Source organism: Camelina sativa, chromosome 9 (genome assembly GCF_000633955.1).
Source record: "Camelina sativa cultivar DH55 chromosome 9, Cs, whole genome shotgun sequence".
In the NCBI taxonomy this organism is placed as follows: domain Eukaryota; kingdom Viridiplantae; phylum Streptophyta; class Magnoliopsida; order Brassicales; family Brassicaceae; genus Camelina; species Camelina sativa.
This window is the reverse complement of record NC_025693.1, coordinates 2,294,086-2,319,584: the sequence shown is the minus strand read 5'-3', so window position 1 is coordinate 2,319,584 and position 25,499 is coordinate 2,294,086. Positions and strand designations below refer to the sequence as shown.

General features: G+C 33.7%; 5 protein-coding genes and 1 long non-coding RNA gene across 11 annotated transcripts in view; 3 read left to right on the top strand and 3 right to left on the bottom strand.

The window, feature by feature from the left end:
* LOC104710247 overlaps positions 1 to 17,494 on the bottom strand; it is a 19,185-nt gene extending 1,691 nt beyond the window's left edge. Inside the window, 3 exon segments of the mRNA XM_010426818.1 lie at positions 17,121 to 17,185; positions 17,188 to 17,433; positions 17,435 to 17,494. Of these exon segments, the coding sequence (XP_010425120.1) occupies positions 17,121 to 17,185; positions 17,188 to 17,433; positions 17,435 to 17,494 (371 nt within the window).
* LOC104710246 lies at positions 4,908 to 8,059 on the bottom strand. Of its 5 annotated transcripts, none has more exons than XR_754953.2 (8): positions 7,816 to 8,059; positions 7,442 to 7,568; positions 6,713 to 6,826; positions 6,544 to 6,631; positions 6,302 to 6,400; positions 5,922 to 6,017; positions 5,346 to 5,409; positions 4,908 to 5,262 (listed from the first exon to the last, which is right to left on the bottom strand). It is a non-coding gene; the product is annotated as an uncharacterized LOC104710246 (long non-coding RNA). The 5 variants fall into 5 exon arrangements; XR_754950.2 differs by having other exon boundaries at positions 5,341 to 5,409; positions 7,816 to 8,058; XR_754951.2 differs by having other exon boundaries at positions 5,341 to 5,409; positions 5,927 to 6,017; positions 7,816 to 8,058.
* Positions 9,577 to 10,036, top strand: LOC109126640 (EMBRYO SURROUNDING FACTOR 1-like protein 2). Its single transcript, XM_019230382.1, has 2 exons — positions 9,577 to 9,690; positions 9,813 to 10,036. The coding sequence occupies exons 1-2, from the start codon at positions 9,627 to 9,629 to the stop codon at positions 9,992 to 9,994; spliced, it is 246 nt and encodes an 81-aa protein (XP_019085927.1). The 5' UTR covers positions 9,577 to 9,626; the 3' UTR covers positions 9,995 to 10,036.
* On the top strand, positions 19,739 to 20,572 carry LOC104714932 (protein PHLOEM PROTEIN 2-LIKE A5-like). Its single transcript, XM_010432397.1, has 3 exons — positions 19,739 to 19,950; positions 20,079 to 20,342; positions 20,431 to 20,572. The coding sequence occupies exons 1-3, from the start codon at positions 19,739 to 19,741 to the stop codon at positions 20,570 to 20,572; spliced, it is 618 nt and encodes a 205-aa protein (XP_010430699.1).
* Positions 22,017 to 22,858, bottom strand: LOC109126623. The gene is made up of 3 exons (XM_019230332.1): positions 22,819 to 22,858; positions 22,643 to 22,726; positions 22,017 to 22,201 (listed from the first exon to the last, which is right to left on the bottom strand). The coding sequence occupies exons 1-3, from the start codon at positions 22,856 to 22,858 to the stop codon at positions 22,017 to 22,019; spliced, it is 309 nt and encodes a 102-aa protein (XP_019085877.1).
* Positions 24,205 to 25,133, top strand: LOC104710245. Of its 2 annotated transcripts, none has more exons than XM_019230152.1 (2): positions 24,205 to 24,725; positions 24,804 to 24,895. In XM_019230152.1, exons 1-2 carry the CDS (start codon positions 24,261 to 24,263, stop codon positions 24,846 to 24,848), a joined length of 510 nt encoding a protein of 169 aa, XP_019085697.1. In that variant the 5' UTR covers positions 24,205 to 24,260; the 3' UTR covers positions 24,849 to 24,895. The 2 variants fall into 2 exon arrangements, with proteins under 2 accessions (XP_019085697.1, XP_010425118.1); XM_010426816.2 differs by having other exon boundaries at positions 24,209 to 24,725; positions 24,826 to 25,133.

Below are 25,499 nucleotides of genomic sequence, written 5' to 3'. Positions count from 1 at the left end.
TTTTTTTTTTTTTTTTTTTCTTTTTCTTGCATTGATTTGTTTTTTTTTTAAATTTTAATATTATGATTTAATCCGTGATATTATTGTATGGGTCGGGTCATATCGGATCGGCTCGGGTCACACTTTTTAAAACAAGAAACAGATTTTGTGAGTTTGATAATTAGGATGTGTTGTGTAGTTTGAGTAGGAATTTCAAGAATTTAGGTCGTTCTCATTTTTAATCATAATTTTGTTTTTGTTAATTATAATATCTATACTAGTATTTTTGCAGCAGTTTTTGCTCTAAAAATATTTTTTGGAAAGTTTTTGCATTTAGTGCATTGACTTTAATATTAGTTACCAAAACTTTCAAAATTAATTATAGGTAAGATTTTAAAAAATAAGAAAATCTGTCTATCTCATTTAAACAGAAATATATGATTCTCTTTCATTTTTATTTGAATTTATATTTAAATTATCTTGAACTATTCTATAATATATTTAGTTAATAAAAATTGTGATTTTTTCTTGCATATGATGTAATAATTTTTTTTTTAAAACAGACATATATTACTCAATAGATGAATACAAAAAAAACCGGTACAATATCCTACATCGCCTAAAAAATTGGGCAATAGTTTAGAGTCATACTATAAAAGAGACCAAAATGATTCAGAATACAAATGAGTAGAAAGATTAATTTATCAGGTATTCAAACCTAAAAAAACTTTAATTTGGTTTATTCCGCTTCTTTATTTTAAAGATTTTTAAAAAGTTAAATATTATAAATATTTAAAAATTTTAAAAAATTAAATATTATAAATATTTATATTAAATATTATAAATATTTATATTTTTAGAAAGTTAAACTTTATTAAATATTAATAATATTTAAAAATTTATGAAGTTTCAAATATAAAGTTTAAATATTATAAATATTTCAACTTTTAAAAAAATTAGAAGACTTTTAAAATATTAATAATATATTTAAATTTTTAGGAAACTTCAAATATGAGAAATACTCAATCGTTTTAAGAATTCTAAGTATTATAAATATTTAAACTTTATAAGAAGCGTCAATCTTATAAAATGTAAATGGTTACAATCTTAATAAATAACATATCAACTCAATCTAATATTTATAATACAAAACAATAAATATTAAAAATTAAGATGATATAGTGCGAGTTTAAATATTTCAGGACGGTATATAGCGGGACAGGTTTCATTAATTTGGTGTTACACGGGTAAAACATTATTTCATTATTTTGTTAACACTATTGATATCAGAAAATAGACATATCTAATTAAATTGATTAAATAAATATTATGTAAAAAATAAATTATATTACGGTATTATATGGTTTAAACTATAAAATTAACAATTATTATACAATTATTTAACCAATAAATACAATTTATAATTTAAATGTTTTAATTATAAATAATTTGTCCCGCGATGTACCGCGAGTCCTAATCTAGTTGTTAAATATAACTTTATTGTGATAATCTAAAAGAGAGTTGCAGTACAAGGTTTGGATAAATTTGGTTGTAACACCGACCATAAAAGTTATATTACAACTCTATTTGTCTAAGAGAGTTGTAATATCCAAACCTTGGATATTACAACTCTATTTGTACTGCAACTCTCTTTTAGATTCAGAACTTGGATATTACAACTATCTTACAAGTCAAGATAAATTTGGTTGTAAAACCAACCATAAAAGTTCCGTTTAGACATTTAACTATTGTGAAGTAAGAGATATGAAATCAACCCAATTCTGAGAAAACTTAACATTAAAAAAGACAATTCCCTTGATTTTAAGACATGAAACCAACATTGCCTTTAATTTTCCATGTGACAGTATTTGTTGTTATATATCTGGCCTACGGCCTACCAAAGGAAGACAAGTATTTATTCGTTAGGACTATGTGTAATGAAAAAATCTTGTTGTGTGAAGAAGAAGAAGATGTGAGTGTTGTTTACTCATAAGATTTCCATCTCAATTTGTGTTAACAATCTTCATTATCAAAAATTTCACCTAACCTAAAACTTAAAACCTATCGAATGGATTCACAAGTATGAAATTCTCAAAATATCATAATGATCAACAACTACAACTCTCTCTTAGAATAAGGAGTCAGGAAGTAAGACCATCTCCATAGATCATTTTTTGATAAATGTCTAATCATTTTTATATAATTAATTTTAATGTTATTTAATTAAAAGTGTTCAAAAGTTACAAAAATGTCTTTAAATTAACATTTAAGATATTTTTTGCATACTCTAAAGACACTCTTAAATAAATAATATAAAAATTAATTATAACCAAATCTTTAAAGATCTATCAAAAACAACTAATAGATATGCTCTAATTAAGAGATATGAGAGATTAAGGTCTTGTGTGGATTCCGTAGGTGGTCCTATTGGCATGAGGGGAGTTGACAGAAAGAGCCAGGGGTTGTTCTAGACAAAGATGGACTCATTGATTCCTATAATCTTACCCAGTTTAAGCTTTAAGAGGTCTCGCACAAATACTTCTCCAGCCATGGGATGATGAACCATGGACTGAGCATTCATGAAAAATTTGAGGTCTTGCAGTGTAGTTACTAACAAGAATCTTTGCCAGAAAACAAGAGTAAAGATTCGATTGAATACTGTATCAACGAAGATTTTCTTAGATTTTTGAATTTTCTATACTACTACATATCCTTTTCTTGATAAAAACCATTAAAACTAGGTAGTAACCCGTGCTATAGCACGGGCAAAATATTTTTATAAAATTGTATTATTTTAAATATCTAATTTAAGTTTGGTTTTATTTTGGGTTATTACACGTATATAACCTAGAGGAATGGGAAACACGTCCCTGTTCCGTTTTATCATGTCTCTGTCCCGTTTTATCATGTCCCGTTCCATCTCCTCTCGTCCTATATCCATCAGAATTTTTTTGTCTTATTGTAACGCTCCGATCATCACCTTGCTTAGTGGGTCCACCATGTCCACTCCCGATCCATAGGCCCACCTCGCTTAGTGGGCCTACATCTATTCCCGGCCAGTGGGTTCATCCATATCCGTCAGTCGATTTGTTACGTCCATGAGGCTTTAAAAGTTTGTTTACCATCACTACAAATCACCATCTTTCCATGTGTTTTGTCTCTACTCGCACAGTTCTGGATGGTCACCCATCCTGAAACTACTCCAGCTCAAACATGCTTAACTCTAGAATTCTCTCAGGACCTTTGGCCGAAAATAAAATTGCACTTTGGTGACCTAGATGACCAAATCAATCTTTTAAACCTCTCCGCAAACTGGGATGTCACAATTATGATCGTTCTCTTTTAAATAATTACTTGGTAGGTAATATTTTTAATAGAGATTGGGTAAGAAATTTAGACAGGATATCCATATTCTTCTTGAATATTTAATTTTTTATTTAGTTAGTTTTTACTATCCAAAAAATTACAATTTTAACAAACTGACTGTTTCCAAAAATAATACTAAAATTTTGAATTTACCCGTTCCAAAATAGAGAATTACTTCACGAAATATATAAAGTCTCCATTTGAATACTTAATTTATATTGTTAGTGGAAATTATACTTCTCAAAAAATTTCAAAATATTTTCAAAAATATCCAAAATTCTCAAAATATCCATCTCATATTAGTTCTTTATATGTCACATAGTGAATTTTTTTAAGAAAATCGTTTAAGTGCAATCTTTTCTATTATATGAATTACTCATTTCCATTGCACATCCACTATTTTTCATTGTAATACCTTAAATACCCTGGACTTAGTCTTAATTTCATTTACATAATACATCAAATTTTTTAGTATTATATGTTTTTTGTTTAATAGCACACAAAAAAAAGGTTTTTCTTTATTAGGTGATTACAATAATGATTTCTCATGAAATGCAATTTGTTGTATATTGGCTTTCAACAAAGACAGTGATGATGAATCAAAAAGTTTTTAATCATGGACTGCTGATTGTGGAATAATAAGAGACTTATTTGTCATTTTTTTATGTGGTCATCAGATATAACCAAAAATAGTTTGAGAACCGAAAGTAACCAAGAACAATAATAATTAAACACCAACAACATTATTCATCAACATGCACTTGATCATGAAGCCAAGATGGCCCACCAAGTGCTAAATATGACTAAAATCTATCATTTCTCGTGACACTATTCGAGATAACAATCGTCACTTTATTCGCCGGAACAGCCACCTTATGAAAGTCTTTACAATTGAAGCCATCCAGCCACCTTATTCTCATATTTATTTATAGTTTTGTTTTTTATTTCTTTCAAATTTTTGATAAACATTAATAACATGATGTCGTTGTTTTTTTTAATTTAAACTCTTTCATATAAATTAATTTAGTATTAAATTTTCTCATATAAATTTTAAATTTCAAAAAATGAGTTAGAATCTTATTATTTTAAATATATAAAACTATTTGTACAATATTGATAATAAATCTAAATATTAGATTTCAATTTGGTTTTAGTTTGAATTATTGTTCATATATAATCCAAACGTATCTACTTTGTAATAGGAAACATTTCCCATCCCATTCCATCCCATCCCGTGCCATCCTGTCCCGTCTTGTCTTTCTCTCTTTATCCATCATAATTTTTTTGTCCTATGATCGTTCTCTTTCAATAATTACTCATTAAGCAATGTTTATTAATATGTATTTGGTAAGAAATTTAGACATGATACTCAAATTCTCCATTGTATATTTAATTTTTAGTTAGGTAGTAAAATTATCCAAAACCAAATTTTTCTAATCAAAAACATCTAATTATTTTGATTAGAACTATATTAGCTGTAGAATTACGGGAAGTAACATAAAATTAAGATCCCAAGACAATAAAAGAAAAGATTTTGGACATGCCTTAACTTTTATAAAAAGAACAGATCAAAATCTAGGAAAATGCATATAACGAAAACACATAGCCTGACAATGTAAATCTAATTTATCTTTTGATAAGCACAATGATAAAATTCTCACAAAAGGCTCAAATCAGCTATAATTGTTTGGTTTGTTGTTTCCGAGCAAGAACTTGGCATTGTTTAAGCTAAAAAGTGTCTAGAGTGGACATAGACTTTGTTAGTAAATTCTCAGCTTCAGCAGCTACTTTAAGATTCAGAGGAAGATGAAGAGCGGAAGATAAAACTGTTCCTAGATTAACTCTCCACTGGTCAAACGAATTGATACTCCACACAAAGCCTTGAACTGCAATTCTGTGTTCATCGATTGCCACCAACTGAAAACAAAACATATACAAAATGTCAGCTTTTTAAGACTTTTTATCTCAATTTTAATACCTGAAATAGTGGCAGACCTGACCAACATAGTAAGCAGTCAATTCTGAAAGTAGAAGGCTAAGAGAAGATCGATCGCCAAAGAAGGTCTGTGGAAAGATACCAACAGTTATACACATTATTATACGTAAATTTTAACATCAATCAGCACCATATTTACTTTGTGGGGAATGGGGAATGAGATGTCATTAACTCTTATTAGAGATTCACTTAAGTTAGTATCTATAGTAGTCATATATGTTCATATACTTGAGCCCATAATGTAGACAAAAACATGTAACTCAGATAAACAAATTATGCAAATTAATTCACTAAACATGTAGACAAAAACATGTAACTCAGATAAACAAATTATACAAATTAATTCACTAAAATCTGCAGTCTATAACTTCGACAAACCAAACCTACAACTTAGAGAATAAAAATCTGCAAATTAATTAATCAAAACCAGCAACTTAGACAACAAAAAGAAACCCAAGAAACTATAGAACATATTTAAAAAAAACTGGTTCAAGAACCGAAACAACAAAAAGAATTCAAACTCATAAAAACTGAACACAAAACATTTCAAATACTTCAGCATATAATTTTTTGAACTAACCTTACCCATTCATCTTGTTAGATGCTTCAAACGTGTCACTATCATTAGAGCCTATGAATTGTTGCAAATTCTTTTTGTTATTATATTCAACCTATTCTGAAAAATTGGAAACCATAAATAGATTTAGCGACACATAAGAAGCTCAGCTCTGCTTTTAGTATAATACATAAGACAGAGAGTTGTTGTGACTTGTAAGAAGAAAAAGGCTTACTGTTCCCAACACGTCACTCAAATCAATGCAAATTCACAACAACAAAAAAAAATAGCCAGCTTATAAAGCAAACCATTCCATTTATCTTTTATATGAATTGAGCATATGATATATATAGAAATAGAAGAGGTTTTTAAAAAAAAAAAGAAACATCATAGCAAAGTCTAACCTGATGTTGAAATGAATGCGTAAGAAGTGCCCATCAGTGCTCTTATTATCAACTATAAGAGATGTGGATGGTGTTGACTTCCAAAAACATACTCAGCTCCTGAAAAGATAAAAGATGATATTTTGTTACTACTTCATCAAACAAAAGAAAAGATCGAGAGACATCAGATAAGAGCAATTAACAAAATCGGCAAATTAAACATTTCTTGTCAGCTCTAGTTATTTTAGAAACACACGTCATACCCATTTCATCTTGGCCTAGCGAATCAGTTGGTAGATCCATAGTGTGTTCTCAAGAAGATGGCTTCTCATGGCCACGTATAAATAAATCCTAGATGGTTAATCGTATCAATCAGACTGAAGAATTTTTTTTTTACAAATAACAGGCTATGGAAGAACAAATTAGATTTACCTTCTAATTTACAAACCCAGAAGAGAGATCATCATGTGATGATTATGTTGAACATCATCTTCTCAAAACTCTAACCCGCTATCTTCCTTTACATCCACTGGAGTAAAAAAGTACCTGCTAACAATTAGGGATATTAGAATAAATGGTGCAAAGAGAACCTCGACTTAGCAAATATAAGACGTTCAGTGGAATAATGCATATATCAACCAAAATTACAATTTTTTATGTTTGCATAAGAGAGAGAGAGAGAGAGAGAGAGAGAGAGAGAGAGAGAGAGAGAGAGAGAGAGAGAGAGAGAGAGAGAGAGAGAGAGAGAGAGAGAGAGAGAGAGAGAGAGAGAGAGAGAGAGAGAGAGAGAGAGAGAGAGAGAGAGAGAGAGAGAGAGAGAGAGAGAGAGAGAGAGAGAGAGAGAGAGAGAGAGAGAGAGAGAGAGAGAGAGAGAGAGAGAGAGAGAGAGAGAGAGAGAGAGAGAGAGAGAGAGAGAGAGAGAGAGAGAGAGAGAGAGAGAGAGAGAGAGAGAGAGAGAGAGAGAGAGAGAGAGAGAGAGAGAGAGAGAGAGAGAGAGAGAGAGAGAGAGAGAGAGAGAGAGAGAGAGAGAGAGAGAGAGAGAGAGAGAGAGAGAGAGAGAGAGAGAGAGAGAGAGAGAGAGAGAGAGAGAGAGAGAGAGAGAGAGAGAGAGAGAGAGAGAGAGAGAGAGAGAGAGAGAGAGAGAGAGAGAGAGAGACGTACCTTCATACGACCAAGGATTCTAACAACAATGTCAACACCTGTCTTTAATTGTACTCTTGACCTATTGTATAGCTATCGCCTCCAAATCAACATATCCGAAACTGAGTTCTTAAAACGTATGCTTTTCCTATTCAAACGAACAAAGCATCAAATATAGTGAGAATGTGGGAGGGAATATCTTAAGTGATTATAATGATAACTATTGATTCGATTAATCTTTCCAAGACTAACGAACTTAAGAAATTCACATCACTAACTGAATTTCATCATCAATAGATCCAAAACTCACCACTGATTCCAAACTTCATCAAAAACATTAGTAGAAGACCCGCTTTTCGTTTGGGATAACATTAAGGCAATTAGATTACACTTACCACGTGATGAGAATCAGGTCCGTAAGCTATCTTTAAGTTCAGCCAAGCCAAAAGATAGATTCGTTTGGCTATCTGCAAAGCTTTTACCCAACAATCCAAATACAAATAATAATTGTTGTTGGTTGATGCTGCTTGGTCCGAATCCTGTTTCATCTCTGCAGCTTCGTCGGCAAAAGAAAAAGAAAATTTTGCAAAAGGACTTGGAGACGGCGACAAAGAGCATAGAGAGAGAAACAACTTCTTTTTAGGTCTTTTAAATTGACGGATAAGATCAAAATGAATCAACGGTCACGATTAAATAAAAGGATCCGAAATAATATAAACGGGTCGTTTTAGATCCGCGTCTTTATCCGTGTAGAGGGGCCTGGAAATTTCCTTTGTACCCTTTTTTAAAATCGAAAATTTGGTCATAATTGCAATGGCATTGTATTGTAAATTCTTACAAAACTAAGGTTTTTTTTTCAGGCAACGTTTTTCTTTTAATAGTAGGGATTTCTACACATAAGGAATCACTAGGTACATGATAAATCGATTTAAATAAAATATTATAGTAAAATTATTATTTGAGATTTTATGATTTTTTGTATAAAACAAAATATATAACTAAAGTTTATTTTTTGTTTATACAAATTTTTGTTTACTTTTTGTAAAATACGTTTCATCCGTGAAATATTTGAACTTGGAAAAGAATTTAAGTTGGTGTAGAAAGTTTTGATATTTTTTTGTGTTTCTAAAAATTCACATATTTTATGTTTCACATTATTATCTACATCACTATACCATTAAATAGATAAAACAATACTTTTTAAACTAATCGGTTTAATATAAACTAATCCTAAGTTTAAAAAATGCAATGAGAAAAATGTATAAAAGTGATAAATAAATGAATAATTTTTTATTATTTGTGAAATATAATTTACTTCTAATAATTAAATATGTTATGAAATTGATAATTAAATACATTTCTGGATTTTAATTGCTGATTAAATCTTTGATTTTTAAAAACTAATAGAAAAGAACATTGCCTTATATTTGTCAATAACATATTTATGTAAATGATAATGAGATGTAAAAGTATTTATTAAAAAAAACACAAGAGCTATGTGAACGCGACACATCAGATTTTGGTGAGAGTGATTCTCTATTAATATATAAGGGATAATTAAATATGTTATGAAATTGATAATTAAATATATTTCTGGATTTTAATTGCTGATTAAATCTTTAATTTTTAAAAACTAATAGAAAAGAACATTGCTTTATATTTCTCAATGACATATTTATGTAAATGATAATGGGATGTAAGAATATTTATTAAAAAAAAGCACAAAAGCTATGTGAACGTGACATATCAACTTTTTATAAGAGTGCTTCTTTATTAATATATAATGGATTTTAAATCTGAAAAAAAAACTGAAATCAATGGAAGAGAAGAATGAGATCAGAATTTTGAAATCACTATAGTTTTTGAAAATTCAAGAACTTCCCCAGTTTTGGTTGATTCTAGAGAATATGTTCAATTAATTGCACTCAGTTAAGTTCGAGATCTTCCACTTTCTCTATTGTAGAGGTTATGATGATTTCTTTTTAATATATGTCCGAATATGAATCGAAAAATTATATATTTGAAAATAACAGTGATTTTTGAAATTAAATGTATAATATTCTATCAAATTTATTTCTTTCCTAATTAAAATAATTGTCTCTATTCGATATATAGAGGATGCAATCTGCATGTATTGGCTAAGCTGGAATCGACGACAAGACAAGAAAAAAAAACTCAGAACACGGTCCTTTGAAACAGATATTCCATGAAATCATCACATATAGCTATAATATGCATAGTTTTGCTCTCCTTCTTCTCCATGTATGAGTGTAAGTACCAGTGTTTTTTTCTCACATAAATTTCACACACATATATATATATATCAAATGTCTGTTTGTTTTTGTTTTCAATAGCAAAAGTTTTGGTTTATGAGTTTTGAATCGATGCGTAGGTAGCAAGATAGGGAGGTCGAGGAAAATCAATGTACCATTGTGTTTCCACAGCAAATGCTACAACGTATTTAAACCTGATTGTTGGTGCTGTCTCGCAGCTGGAACCAAAAAAGATGATTGTTGGTTAGATAGTGACTACCCCAACGCCAAAGAGATTTGCTTCAAATCATGTATAAGATAGTTTTCTTTGAAGGAGATACAGTAAAACCTCTATAAATTAATAATGTTGGGACCAAGAGATTTTATTAATTTATAGTGATATTAATTTATCAATAAATTAATAATTATTATTTTATAGTATAAATTAATAATTATTAATTTATAGATATATTTTTAATTGTTTAAATTTTTAAAAATTATGAATTGAGACAATTTTAGCAAAATAAGATTAGAATATTGGATATTGTATTTTTTATGGTATTAGAATTGAATTTGAAATATTTAGAAAACATTATTAAAAATAAATTACAAATTCACTTATACACATGACATACATATAAATTCAAATTTATGAATAAAAATATCAATTGTCATATTTTAATAGCCTATCAAAATATCAAAATGTAAATGATGAATATTCAGAAATTGAAAACTTTAAAACGCTTTAGCTATATTTATGAAATGTTATAGAATATTTTATATCATTATAGTTTGAAAATACAACATAGTAATTGTAATATAAATATGAGGTTTAGAAGAAACATACTTTATTATATCGATATATATATATATATATGTATATTTACATGATTATTAATTTATGATATTTTTGGGACCATATTTTACATAAGGATTTTCAAAAAAAATATAATCTTATTATCTTATCGAATATTGTTATTTTTTACATTGGCCCGACTTGGGACTAGCAAAATTTATTAATTTATAGTGTTTATTAATTTATAGAGTATTAATTTATAGAGGTTTTACTGTACATGTATTGGAGTAAGAATTTTAAGGTGTTTTTGAGATTAGAAAATAAAAATTTAAATTGATATTTGGTATGATTCTAGTCTTATAATTTAAGAGGATTTCGTACGTATGACAATAAATTAAATTGTTATTATTTTTTTAACAGAGCAAAGGAACTCATTTCATGCCATTCTGCTAATCTGCTATGTGTGTATATAACTCGATCGTTGCAAATTCTCCTATCATGTATATATATATGGAAGAAAAAAAACTCAAGGAAATACGTAAAATATATGATCATACTTTTTCAGCGAAACAGCCAAGCCATGACAGTTGCTCAAAGTAGATTTAAAGCCTTAAAATCATAAGCTCATTCAAATCAGATTGTTGCTTTCACATTCGTAGAGACAGAGAATTTTGGGTTCTTGGGTTTTCTGATGCAACTTGTGTCTCTCACTGAAAGACCTAGACTTTATTATTGTACGCCTCCAGTGCTTAGACACGCTTTGGAATCTAAGTAGGGAACTCACTAGAAGCCTCAACATGATTTCTTCTAACATAAGGTACCTAGAATACGACTGATTACGCCTTTCTTGTCAACCAAATCGATAATTATATCCAACAAAATCTGAGCCCTAAACCAAATTCTGATTATCTCGAAAGGGAAATGACAGTCGATAATAGTGTATCTAAACCATATTAGGGATACAAAATATCCCACAATGGAAGTTGAATAGGATCTTAAGTAGTATATATAAGATATGAGCCTCTCCACTCATTGCCAATTGGTTTTGAGTTGGAAGCCCACAATCTAACATGGTATCAGAGCCCGATCCGCACATACTCAACCCAATCCACAATCGGTCCGGCCTAATAGTTGGCCCGCCGATTCATACCCGAACATACCGAGATTCATGCCTAAAGAAGCCATCATCTCGAGGGGGCATATTAGGGATACAATATCCCACATTGGAAGTTGAATAGGATCTTAAGTAAGTATATATAAGATATGGGCCTTTCCACTCATTGCCAATTGGTTTTGAGTTGGACCCACAATCTAACAAACCAAACCCTAATTTACAATGGAAAGTCTAAACTCTGAAGATAAGGAATGAACACACTGCGACCAGGAGTCGAAGAAACATAATTAAAACTAGGTAAGTAGAATTAGGAAGCAACCAAATGAGCTTGGATTCATTGTAATCTGAGATAAGCACCTTCTTATTATCATTAGAAGTCGATATAAGGTTAATGAAGGTCAAATAACCTTCTTCATTGGGAAACAAAGAAGACGTTAACCTCAAGTCTATCGAGAACATCTTCTCCGATTCCCATTCCAAGTCCAATGCGTTTTTGATCCTCCAAAAGTGTTGTATACCATTATCTATAGAGAGAAGATATGTAAGGAAAGGATATAAGTGTAATTAGTAGTGTACAAAACCCTTGTGTGTATGCTGTATATATATTGTAATTCTTACTATCAATAAGACTCAAGACATTCCTTACATGGTATCAGAGCAGTAGGATCCTAAACCTAAATTTTTTTTTCTTTCGCCGCCTCCATTCTTCTTCTTCTTCGTTACTCTCTTCTCCCTTCTCAATGGCTGCTCCTCCTTCTGATATAATAAACACTGCTTCTGCATCCTAACTTCACAATATCAATATGTCTAGTGTCACAAAACTCACAGCGTCTAACTATCTGATGTGGAACCGTCAGATACGTGCATTGCTTACCGGATACGGTCTCGCTGGTTTCCTTGATGGCACCACGGTTGCTCCAGCCGCAACCGTCCTCTCCGCTGGCAATACCATTCCCAATCCGGCGTATGATCTCTGGGTTCGACAGGATCAATTGCTTGTCGCCAGTCTCCTTGGTGCGATCTCCGTCGAGGTTCAACCCATCCTCTCAAAAGCGTCCACCTCGTCTCAGATCTGGACCCTTCTCTCTTCCACATATGCGAAACCAACTTGTGGTCACATCAAACAGCTTCGAGAACAGATCAAACAATGGAAGAAAGGTACACGCACTGTTGATGAATATGTTCAGGGACTCGTTGCTCGTTTCGATCACCTCGCTACTCTTGGCAAACCCTACGAACACGAGGAGCAGATTGAGTATCTTCTCGGTGGTCTCCCGGAAGATTACAAACCTATCATCGATCAGATTGATGGTCGTGACACTCCTCCTTCCATCCCAATGATCCATGAAAAGCTTATCAACTTTGAGTTGAAGCTTCTTTCGCAAGTCTCTTCGTCCGTGGTTCCTGTAACAGCTAATGCCGCCTTCTACAAATCCTCTCCTCACACCAACAATCCACGCAATCAGTCTCGCTCCTCCTCTCGCGGTGCTTCCAACTCCAACTCCCGTGGGGGTCACGGCAGAGGTTATCAAGGCCGCTGTCAACTATGTGGTGTCTTTGGCCATAGTGCTCGGCGGTGCTCTCAGTTACCGCGCTCCAGTTCTGGTTTCCAACCATCTGGTGGTGGCTACTCGCCTCACGCTAACATGGCTGCTGTTCCTCCGTACAACCCGGCCAACTGGGTTATGGATAGTGGTGCTACGCATCATCTTACCGCTGATTTGTCCAATCTCTCCCTCCATCAACCGTACAGCGGTGGTGAGGACGTAACCATTGCTGATGGTTCTGCTCTCAAGATTGCTCAAACTGGTTCTGCCTTACTCCCTACTCCCTCACGCTCACTTGCTTTAAACGATATCTTATATGTTCCAGAGATAAGCAGGAATCTCATCTCGGTATATCGGTTGTGTAACACTAATCAAGTCTGTGTTTCATTCTTTCCTGCACATTTTCAGGTGACGAATCTGAAAACGGGGGTCCGGTTACTCCAAGGCCGAACTAGGAATGAGCTGTATGAGTGGCCAATTCACCGCAACACCATTAATGTGTTCTCGGCGTCATCTTCACCAAAAACGGATCTCTCCTCATGGCATCTTAGACTTGGGCATCCCTCCTTTTCAGTTTTAAAAGCCATTGTTTCAAAGTTTTCTTTACCTATTTCTCTACCTTCTCAAACACAATTCTCTTGTTCTGATTGTTTCATCAATAAAAGTCACAAACTTCCTTTTGCTTCAAACACAATCACATCTTCTCAACCTCTTGAATACATATATACCGATGTGTGGACATCTCCCATAACTTCATCAGAAAATTTCAAATACTATCTTGTGTTGGTAGATCATTTTACTCGTTATACATGGCTTTACCCTTTAAAACTTAAATCTCAAGTCAAAGATTTCTTTATAGCCTTCAAGGCTCCTGTGGAGAACCGTTTTCAAACGAAAATTCGAACATTGTACTCGGATAATGGTGGTGAGTTCATTGCTCTGCGCTCGTTTTTGGTGACTCATGGCATCACACATCTCACGACGCCGCCACATACGCCAGACCATAATGGTATTTCTGAGAGGAAGCATAGGCACATCGTCGAGACTGCTCTTGCTATGCTTGGTCATGCTTCGGTTCCTCTTGGCTTCTGCCTTATGCGTTTGCGGCTGCGGTGTATCTTATCAACCGTATGCCGACCGACGTTCTTGGTGGAGACTCGCTTTACCACAAACTTTTCCAAACGGATCCGAATTATCACAAGCTGCGTATTTTTGGATGCGTATGCTACCCTTGGCTACGTCCTTATCGCAAACACAAGCTGGAATCACGCTCAACACCGTGTGTGTTCTTTGGATACTCACTTACACAAAGTGCCTATTTGTGTTTGGATGCTACAACTGGTCGAATGTATACATCTCGACATGTCAAATTCGTGGAGACCAGTTTCCCGTTTGCCAAAATTTTGACGTCTCCCACTACGACACCACAGGTTCCGGTGGTCTCTTCTCCGGAGTCAACAGTGATTTCTGTGTCGTCGGTACCACTCGCTCCCACATCATCAGCTCCTTCCATCTCACCCCCGCGTTCAGATCCTCACCCGTCGTCAACATCAACACCGTCGGTTTCTGCGACATCTCCGTCTATGTCTTCGTCGTCACAAACCCGATCGTTAGCTTCCGCCTCCTCTGATGTTGCTCACGAAAACAGAACAAAACGGGCTCAAGATTTATCAGAGAATGAGGCCTTTCCAGGCCTAGTTCATGACTCTAATTCATCAAGCCCATCAAGGAATCTTGTTTCACCAAGCCCATCAAACAATTCAAGTTCACAACGAGATACATCGTCTTCCTCGTCCTCTGGCTCAACAAACCTGTCATTACCTGCATCACCGGCTCCATTGCCTCTTGCCCCAGCTCCGCCGTTACTTCCACAACAAAACCAACATTCTATGCGGACACGGTCTAAAAATAATATCACGAAGCCGAACACAAATTATGGTCTCACGACATCAACGACACCGCGTATACCCATGACGGTGGCCGAGGCTCTTCGTGATCCAAATTGGCGGAATGCTATGGTGGAGGAGATCAATTCTCAATTACGCGAACACTCTTGGGATCTCACACCTCCAGAACCACATCAAAATGTCATCACTTGTAAGTGGATCTTCACTCTCAAATATAATCCAGATGGTTCTATCGCTCGTTATAAGGCACGGTTGGTTGCCCGTGGTTTTAATCAAGAATACGGGGTTGATTATTCAGAGACATTCAGTCTTGTTATCAAATCCACCACCATTCGACTTGTCTTAGAAATTGCAGTGAAACGAAATTGGGCGATTCATCAGGTTGATATCAATAATGCCTTTCTCCAAGGCACCTTACAAGATGAAGTTTATGTCTCCCAGCCACCAGGTTTTGTTGACCGTGATAGACCACGTCATGTTTGTCGCTTGAGGAAAGCTCTGTATGGGTTGAAACAGGCTCCCAAGGCTTGGTACCAGGAACTACGCCAATTCCTTCTTGACTCCAGCTACAAAACATCGCTTGGGGATAGCTCATTGTTTATTTATAAACATGATCGGTCCTATGTCTATGTACTGGTTTATGTTGATGATATTCTCATCGCAGGACCAGATGCTTTGGTGCGTGCTTTTCATATCTCTCTCGCTCGTCGCTTTTCTCTTAAGGACCTTGGTCCAATTAGCTACTTCTTGGGGATAGAGGCTACGAGGTCATCCACTGGTTTACACTTGATGCAGCGCAAATACATCATTGATCTCCTAGCCAAAACCAAAATGCTTGATGCTAAACCAGTTCCAACGCCTATGTCGTCTTCCTCGCAACTTACGCTTGTCTCTGGCACACCTCTCGAAGATCCTAAGCAATATCAAATGGTTGTGGGGAGTCTACAATATCTAGCATTCACGAGACCGGACATTGCTTTCTCGGTTAACCGTCTCTCGCAATTCATGCATAAACCCACAAATGCACATTGGCAAGCCGCCAAACGGGTGTTGCGATACCTTGCAGGGACACGATCTCTTGGTGTCTTCCTCCGTCGTGATGCACCTCTCACGGTCCATGCCTTCTTGGATGCAGACTGGGGTCGGGATAAGGCAACATATGTGTCCACTAGTGCGTACATCGTCTACTTCGGTGGAAGTCCGGTTTCATGGTCCTCCAAGAAGCAGTGCAGTGTTTCTAGATCATCTACCGAGGCTGAATATAGAGCGGTTGCAAACTCAGCCTCTGAACTCAAGTGGATCTGTACACTCTTAACTGAATTGGGGATTGAACTACCTACGGCTCCGGTGATTTACTGTGACAACATGGGCGCGACGTATCTTTGTGCAAATCCGGTTTTCATACGAAGATGAAACATGTGGCTATCGATTATCATTTTGTTCGTGAAAACATTCAATCTGGTACACTTCGGGTCTCACATATCTCCGGTGATGATCAGCTTGCTGATGCTCTAACGAAACCGCTGCCACCACCACGGTTCTTTGAGCTGAGTTCCAAGATTGGTGTCAAGAAATTGCCTCCATCTTGAGGGGACGTATAGAGAAAAGATATGTAAGGGAAGGATATAAGTGTAATTAGTAGTGTACAAAACCCTTGTGTGTATGCTGTATATATATTGTAATTCTTACTATCAATAAGACTCAAGACATTCCTTACATTATCGAAAAGTTGAGATTTGAGAGACACACTGTAGAAGTTTGAGAGAATGACGACAATGTCGGATCTGTGGGAGGAATTGGTAGAGGAGATACTCTCAAGTGTTCCGGTAACATCTCTGAAAGCTATACGGTCTACTTTCAGTTCTGTAAACCACACATGTCCATTTCGAGTACTGCTCATAATAATATATTCAAGACATGACTTCTGGGAAAGAGAACTATGTTTAGTGACTCGAAACATCTCTGTGTGAAGATTATAGGCAAGAACCATCTTATTTTGAGTGAGCCAATAAACCAATCCATTTGCAACTACTGGTCTTTGGTCTATGTGTAGATCATGTAGAGGCGTACAATCCACCACGTACCTCCATTTCTTGACCTCAAAGTCGAAAACCTCGCATAATGAGATGTTGTTCCTTTTGTCGTCATGTATAACCAGACTAGTTTGTATGTGCCCGTAACGCTGTCTTTCCCAAATACTGGGTAAGGGAACAAATCTGGAACTGGCATCTTCTTGTCTAAATACTTTAGCTGAGTCATGGACAGAGGGAGGTTTTGAGACCGTCCCATGGCTGGGTTTGTCACAATAATTGGACTTGTCAAAATGTTGTTGTCGATCAAGAAGCAGACAAGCCCATCGCAACTGCTGGTAACTCTGACAGTTTTCTTGAATTGTGGTTTGGATGTGATAATCCGGTCCTTCTTCGACTAGTCTATTAGAGGACCAATCAAACCTCATAGTCTTTATAACAACAATTTTGCTCACGTACACGCTTTCACCATAGATAAAGAGAAACTTGGGTTCTTGGGTTTCCTGATAAAGTCGAAATCTCTCCTTGAAAGACTTGGACTCTATCGTACACCTCCAGTCTTTAGACACGCTTTGGAATCTAATTAGGGTTTTCAAGGGAAGCCTCAACATGATTTCTTCTAACACATCGTTGTTGATGAGTGTCATCTCAATATCACCGTCTCTTCTTCTTCTTCTTTTGCTTCCTCTTTCTGGTGAAAACCACAAAACATTGCTTATAATCTTTCTTATGATGCTTTTGCTCCTCTCCATTGATGATGGATTCGTCTCCGTCAAACTACGAATTGCAAACCCTAATCGTGAAAAGGATCACACTTTTACCTCACCAAAGAAAATGTCTTAAATATATAATAGAAAGCCATGTTAATATATTTAAGCCCATCTATTTTTTCGTTGACAATTCGACAAAATATATTTTTTTTAGTTACATGTGTTTTTATTGGTAAGTGTTTGTTTATTTTGAGTTAAAAAAAAAATCGATGTGATTATGTTTTTGTTGCCGTTTGAAAAAAACGAAGTTTATGGGCTATATACTTCTTTTTAGAGCCTTATCATTTCACGTTTAATTTCTATAGGAAGTTCGGTGACTTTTGAACTAAAGTTGTAAAAAAATTACAGTATCATATGATATTAATTATACTTTCATGATCAATGATGAGCTATTTGGTAATTTTCAGTCTTTAGGGATTAGAACGATTGTGGTCTTGCATGGTTTCAATCAATCATCTTCCACCGACCACTGATTCATTACATTCTCTCTCCGTCTCATTCATTAATGCTAAATTAATCACAACCACCGTACCTGAAGTAGAAGATGACTGTTTGAGCAAAATATATAACGTACGGCTGTGATTCATTCCTTGACTTATCAAACATGTTTGACTTAGACGATGAACGGACGGCGCTACGACCAGAGAAACCCTGCAGAAGTTTCTGTGTGGTTGAGCGTGACGTTTTTGTTTTACGAATAGAAGATTCTTTGCTACATTTGGGGATATATCTTTTAAAATTAATTGTGTTTTAATGAAGCTAGCCCTACATTTTGACATATCCAACATGTTTGACTTATAGGTAGAGAAGGCTTTAGTTTTTTAATGGCATAAGTTAAACAGACGTTAACATGGCAATTTGACATATCAAACAAGTTTGACTTTTTTTTTAACAAAAGAAACATGTTTGACTTAAAAAAACATGTTTGACTTGTAGGTAGAAGAAGGCGTTATTTTTTTAACGTCATAAGTAAAACAGACGTTAACCCCGCAATAGAGAAGATATAAGAAGATTAAGTTGGAGTTAATAAACGTCTATGAAAAGAAAAAATACGATTCTTTTATAAAAATTATTTAAAAAAAAAAGAGATTATGATCACTTTAGAGAAGAATACAGAGGATGTGTGAGTGTGACACGTCTTGGTTATAGTAAAAGGTATAAAGAGGAATATGATTACTTTTTTCTATTCATAGACGTTTACTTTAATTAGTAATTTATGATGGCAAGCGACTGAGGAACATTCACAGAAACAAGAGACTTTAACAGTGATTGAAAGGTGTTCCTTAACTCGAGACCGCATTTTTTTTTTTTTGTTTGTAATTTGGGCATTCATGACTTAAGTTGATTAGTCTCGACTTTTGCTTGGGGCCCAAAGTAGCCTAGCGGATTATTTAAGAGCTCGGTGAATGAACAGGATAATTGCAGTGATTACAAGCCAAAGAAATCTCAACTCAAACGAAGATACCATCAAAACAAGAGGTCTTATAAGTTGCTGTTATGTGTGATATTGTGAATACTTGTGTTGTGGTATCTTAGTGTCTCTCTAACATGTGTTGGATCTTTAAAGACAATGATGATGCCATTTCCTTTAATTTTTCAGGTGATAGAAGATTTGGTATGTCAGAGAATAATGACATTTTCATTACTGAGGAAGCAATACTGATCAGGAGAAACCCCAATAAACCAAGGCATACCTGTTTCATCAACATGATCATAGGCTGCATTCTTATCACATTAGTCTCTTTAGATATGGCCTCCAGATTTTCACTAAAATCTGGACGCAGCTCAACAAATTATAGCTCCCCATTGCCGCGTTGTGATGCTAAGTCTTGTCCCTGCTCATTCTATGACGGTCAAACATACTCAAAATTTCCGCCGTCGGCCGTTTTATATCCGATGAGCATGGCCGTGTCTCCGGGTAAGGTCCATCAAGTGTTCTTAAATTTCCGAGGAGAGCAACTGCGGTACAACTTTCTTAGCCACGTAACCGATGCCTTAGAGAGGCACGGGATCAAGTTCTTCATAGACAAATACGAGCAGAGAGGCAAAGACCTCAGACATCTCTTGGTGAGAATTGAAGAGTCGAGCATTGCACTGGCCATCTTCTCTTCTAGGTTTGCATGCTGTTCTTTCACGTTCTCAATATGTATTTTTTCTTCAGATGTGTTATATGTATATATATATATATATATATATATATATAAAGACATAAGATTCAAGAATCATAATCATTGTATTATAGGTATCCAGAGTCAAGGTGGTGCATGGATGAGTTGGTGATGATGAAGAAACTTGTGGATCAAGGAAAGCTCCGAGTGATTCCAATCTTCTACAAGGTGACGGCAGAAGATGTTAAAAAACCAACACGTGACAGTGAGTTTGGTAGAAACTTCTGGAGGCTAGCGGAATTAGTTTCTACCACTTCTTCTAGTAGAGATCAGATCAAGCATTGGTTGGAAGCCTTGGAGTGCATCTGCGATAAGATGGGTTTGTCTTCAGAAGAAAGGTACTTTTTCTTCTTGCTTTTTTGTACGCTCTATTAAAAAAATATAAAGGATGTTTGATGGATTAAAGTATCCTATATATTCTGGCAGCTCTGAATCCGATTTTGTCTACAAGATTGTTAAGGAGGTTAAGACAGTTAAAGAAGCAATTGATCTAGAGGAAGCAGAGAAATCATTTTGGGAGAAAATAGTAAAAAGAAAAGTGAGGAATTTTCAGTTACCTACTACGTAAAGAACAGTGGCATGCATGGGTTAATTTTATATGCTTCAAATTAAACTAATTTGAAATCATATTTTCATATTACTTATTAGGTCTCGGCGTTTGAGTATTTCAGGTCGGTTTCATATGTTCGGTTCCGGTCACTTTCAATTTTGGCTAATTTGCCCAGAAGTAGAATTGATACGTATGTAATATATGTATTATTATTATGAATTGATAATCACTGGGTAATAGTTTTGTTGTAGGTATACCTATAGTTTTGTAAACTTTATAGTCGAAAAATAATAATATACTTAATATATACTATTTGTCATCTTATACTCCTGCTCCTAATTAATCTATTTTCTAGGATTTTCACACATATTGAAGGCTTTTATTGATAAAAACAATTAAAACATTACTTTATTGAATGTCACATACGTATTTGAAATTTATAACATTACTTTATTATGTCACATACGTATTTTTTTCAAGTAATATTTACTGTATAAGGGTAAATTGAGAACGATAACAATAACTACACCTAGAAAATTGAAAACATGTACTAACTTTTTGAAACAATTTTGTTTTCTAAAACATGGATCATTTAGGAACATATGACCAATGTCTAAAAATGCTAAACGAGTCGGCTTTCACGACCAACGTCTCTGTGGTTTTTTTTTCTTCTCTTTCTGTGAAGTTAAAACAGTGGCAAAGGAGTTTGATTTTGATGAAAAGATGAGGTCTATGTGAGTGAGGCTGCGAAGGTGCCACAATCCTTTCCATACGCTGAATTAATATTCGGCTTTCTTTGGGCCTGTTCCAGAAAACCAGGACAGGCTTAATTCTTGATTGGTATATATATTTGTTGGCTGTAACTAAATCAGATTGAGCTAACTTCTCACTTAAACTACTTATAGAATTAGAAGTAATAAAAAATCACTTGTATAGTCAATTTAATCGATATAAGTCTGAGTACTAACTGGAATCTGGAAAGGTGATACAAGAGGACACATGTTTGTTGTCGTTCTTTGAGTGTTCTTGTGAAGTTTATGGCTAATATTTTTTTTATGAACCTTTTATAGTCACGAGTTAAACTCTAGGAAGTTTGGTGAATATGGAGTAAACGTCAATTATGAAAAGAAAAATTGATTTACTTGAATGGAAAACCCATTAAATTCCGTTTACATAAATATCGCTTAAAGATTATCACCATTTTTTATTATTTTCTTGCAAATTTGACTATAAATAAGATTATAGAGATCTATATTTATTGAATAACTATAGATCGTAGTGAATTCGAACGTTCAGTACTATGCGTTGTTAAAGTAGCAGGAGAAGCGGATGAAGATGGAAGTTCTTGTGATGTCGTAGACACATTTGGTATCTCTTGTGATTCATTTGTTAACTCTTGTGCTTCATTTGTTAACTCGCTTAAAGATATCACCATTTTTTATTATTTTCTTGCAAATTATATTTACTGAATAACTATAGATCGTAGTGAATTCGAACGTTCACTACTATGCGCTATTAAAGTAGTAGGAGAAGAGGATGAAGATGGAAGTTCTTGTGATGTCGTAGACACATTTGGTATCTCTTGTGATTCATTTGTTATCTCTTGTGCTTCATTGTCCACAAAGACAAAGTCTACTCTTGATCGACCTCTCGAACCGTTATATCTTATTCCCTTTAGCTTACGAGATTCTAAGCTCGGCTTTCCTTGGTATCCAAATACGACAATTATTCATTAGTTAATATATTATCCTAAGCGGTTGAGAAAACAAATATGTAACAAGATCATTCCACCATTACATTGATTTGGTGATTAGAAAATTTTGCTAACTGACTATTTGATGAATAAATATCAATTTTGTTTTCAATGGTTTTCTGATACAATTTTTTTTTTTTTGATAAAATCAGCTGATACAATTTTATCACGACTAGTTTTGTATTTATGGCACAACTAGTCTTTCTCTATCAACGCACCTGAAAATATCTACTTTCATTTGCATCAGCTAATTTAGTTATCTGACAAACTTTTATATGCCAATGTACGTCACTCACCTAAAAATGCGTAAGTTTTAATTCGTACGTACATACCACGTGATCTTAAAGTAGTAGCAGTAACAGGAATGTTTGGTTCCTCTGCTGATTTTCCAAAGCTGAGTTTTCCATAAACTTTTGAAGCTGCAAAAGTTAAAAGATAAAGAATGTACAATGGATTATATATAATATATAAAACAAAATAGAAACAGAAACAGATCATAAAGCTTCATTACCTACGTATGTTAACCATTCATGCACTATTCTTGGAACCATTTTTTTTATTTTAAGGTTTTATCTAAACAATGACGTGCGTAGAGAAGACGTTAGCATAAGAAAAAGATTCGAATAGAAGTAATTAGCCATTTAATTCTGATTATATAGTCATGTGTAATGTTATTGATCACCCCAAAGCACGATAACAAACATGCCTATAAGTAATAAATTTAACTAAAATTTTAAAACTACTTAACCAAAAATTCATGTCATCACAAATAACATGTTTACTAGATTAATACCCGTGCTAGAACACGGATTGAAATACAATTTATTTATATTGTAATTTTTATATAAAATATAATTTATGTGATTGTTTTTAAAATTTGTTTTGGATAAAACATTATACAATAAAATTATATGATAAATATGATTGCTTGAAAAGACAGATATTTTGTAAATTTTAAATTGTTAATAATTCTAGATAATTACGGTTAAATTTTATATTATACAAAATTTTGTATATTTTATATTTTAAAATAAAATTTTAATATGTTGTATTAGGTTATATATGTGAAGTTATTTTAACATCATGACATGAATGTCATTATAAGACATAATTTTGTAAATTTGAATTTAAATATTCAAATTTTGACCCGTTACTTAGTAAAATTTTTAATTCAATATATATTATTTCTAAAGAATAATATTACTAAAACTTGAATATTTTAAAGATTGAACCATTTATATATGTTTTTAAAAATTCAACTTATGGTATATCCAGAAATAAACTATTTTTTAATCAGAATAAATAATATGATAATTTATTTGTTTCACAAAATAGACTCATATATGAAAATGAGAGGTGAAGTATAATGATAATTAATAAATTAATATATTAAGTTAGATATCAAAAGATTTTATTTGGTGAATAATTTAATAAAGAAAATTAATATGGTAAGTTAAATGATTCTTCAGAATATTCTCTTTAAAAATTTTGGTATAACCTATTTCTAACCAATTAATCTATCATTAATGTATAACCTATTTGTAACCAACTTATTAAAATTATATAGTCTACAAAACAATGCTGTGTACTTCCGTTTTATTATAAAGGAGATTTATAGTTTCTTTTTAAAAAGGAATAAAAAAATCATTTACAATTGATCTGTCTAATGAATATGTATAAACTCATCTGATATTTTTGAAGTTTTTGCTAATCATTTTTTTTACCTTTTAAAAATAATTAAATGTGAATATAGAAATCGTAGTGAGTCTAAAAACCAATAGTGTCATTATCACTCTGTTAGATATTTTGCTCTCAGGCTACCAAAAATATCGTTACTAGATTTTTTTTTTTTTAATTCTAAAATTCTATAAGAAAATCATTGAAATGACGTCATATATAAAAAAAAACCGAACCAACAACTCACACACAAAAAGCAGAACATTATCCAAAGTTATGGACAGAGCAGAGGAGGCAGAGCAAGAAGAAGAGTTTAGCGATTGGGTAGTTCTACAAACCTCACCAAGTGACGCATCTACCCCTCCAAACTCACCGATATTACAAACAAGCCATCTACGTGAAAATTCAACCGACGACGACGACGATGATAAAGATTTTGTTGTCTCTGTCGTCGGAGAAGAAGAAAATGAATCTTCCTCCCCCGTGAATCTTTCGCTTCCGTGGCGTGTGATCGAAACTGCCAAAAAGCGATTGATCAAGGACTCAGTGTGCTTCTTCCAGGCCGTGGAGAGGGTACGTTGTAGTTACCTGACAAGAAGAAGGGTACTTTGGTCATTAACAGTCATTGGAGGTTTCTCGTTGGTCTTGAGCCTTGTTTACGTGAAGGTCGTGAGATGGTGGAGACGATTACAAGAAGAGAAGCTGAGGTTTCTGCCTCTTCTGCTTAGAGAGAAAGATCAGGTTTGTGTTAATTAATAGGTTTTTGTTAATTCATTCTGAGTTTATAGTAATTTTATTAAAAAAAAGTTTAGATTGTAGATTTTAAATTGTTATTTTGTAGAAAATAAAGGAGCTTATGGTTGAAATTGGGAGACTGAACGAGTTGTTATCATCAAGACGCAGAGTTCGAGTGGTTCGAATCATGTGACTAGATGAATATATATGTATGGTTTAGAAGAGCTTTTACGATTTGTTGTGTTGTGTGATTATTATACAGACATAGAGTTTCACGTGTATGTAAGAATATATACAAAACTCGAAGAAAAATAGAGTGGAATACAGTTTACTTTGATGTATTGTCTTTTGTTTTTTTAGTTATGAATATAATTTGTGCTTAATGTTTGATTTAAAAAAACTAAACGTACTGTATTATGAAGTTTTTCATCTATATTATGAATATAGTTTGCGACCCGAGGTGTTTCCTCTTCGGAATTTATACAACTTGGGAAGTGGTGAATCCGTCTCAAACCCCTTTGAACGGCTTAGCATCTCCTGAAAAAGACCAACTGCATCTGGTTAAAATTTCTTGAAAAATCAAAGGGTCAAACCTCCAAGCTTCGAACTACAGGAGTCTAGTATTAGCAACACCTCAACAGCTCCAATCTCCTCCGCCAAGAATACAGAAGGATCACCTCAAAGATCTCAGATTCGCAAGAGTGAAACAGTGAAAGAAGAAGAAGAAGTCAAACATTTGCATACATTAATAGATTTCTGTGGTGACACTACTCATTGTCC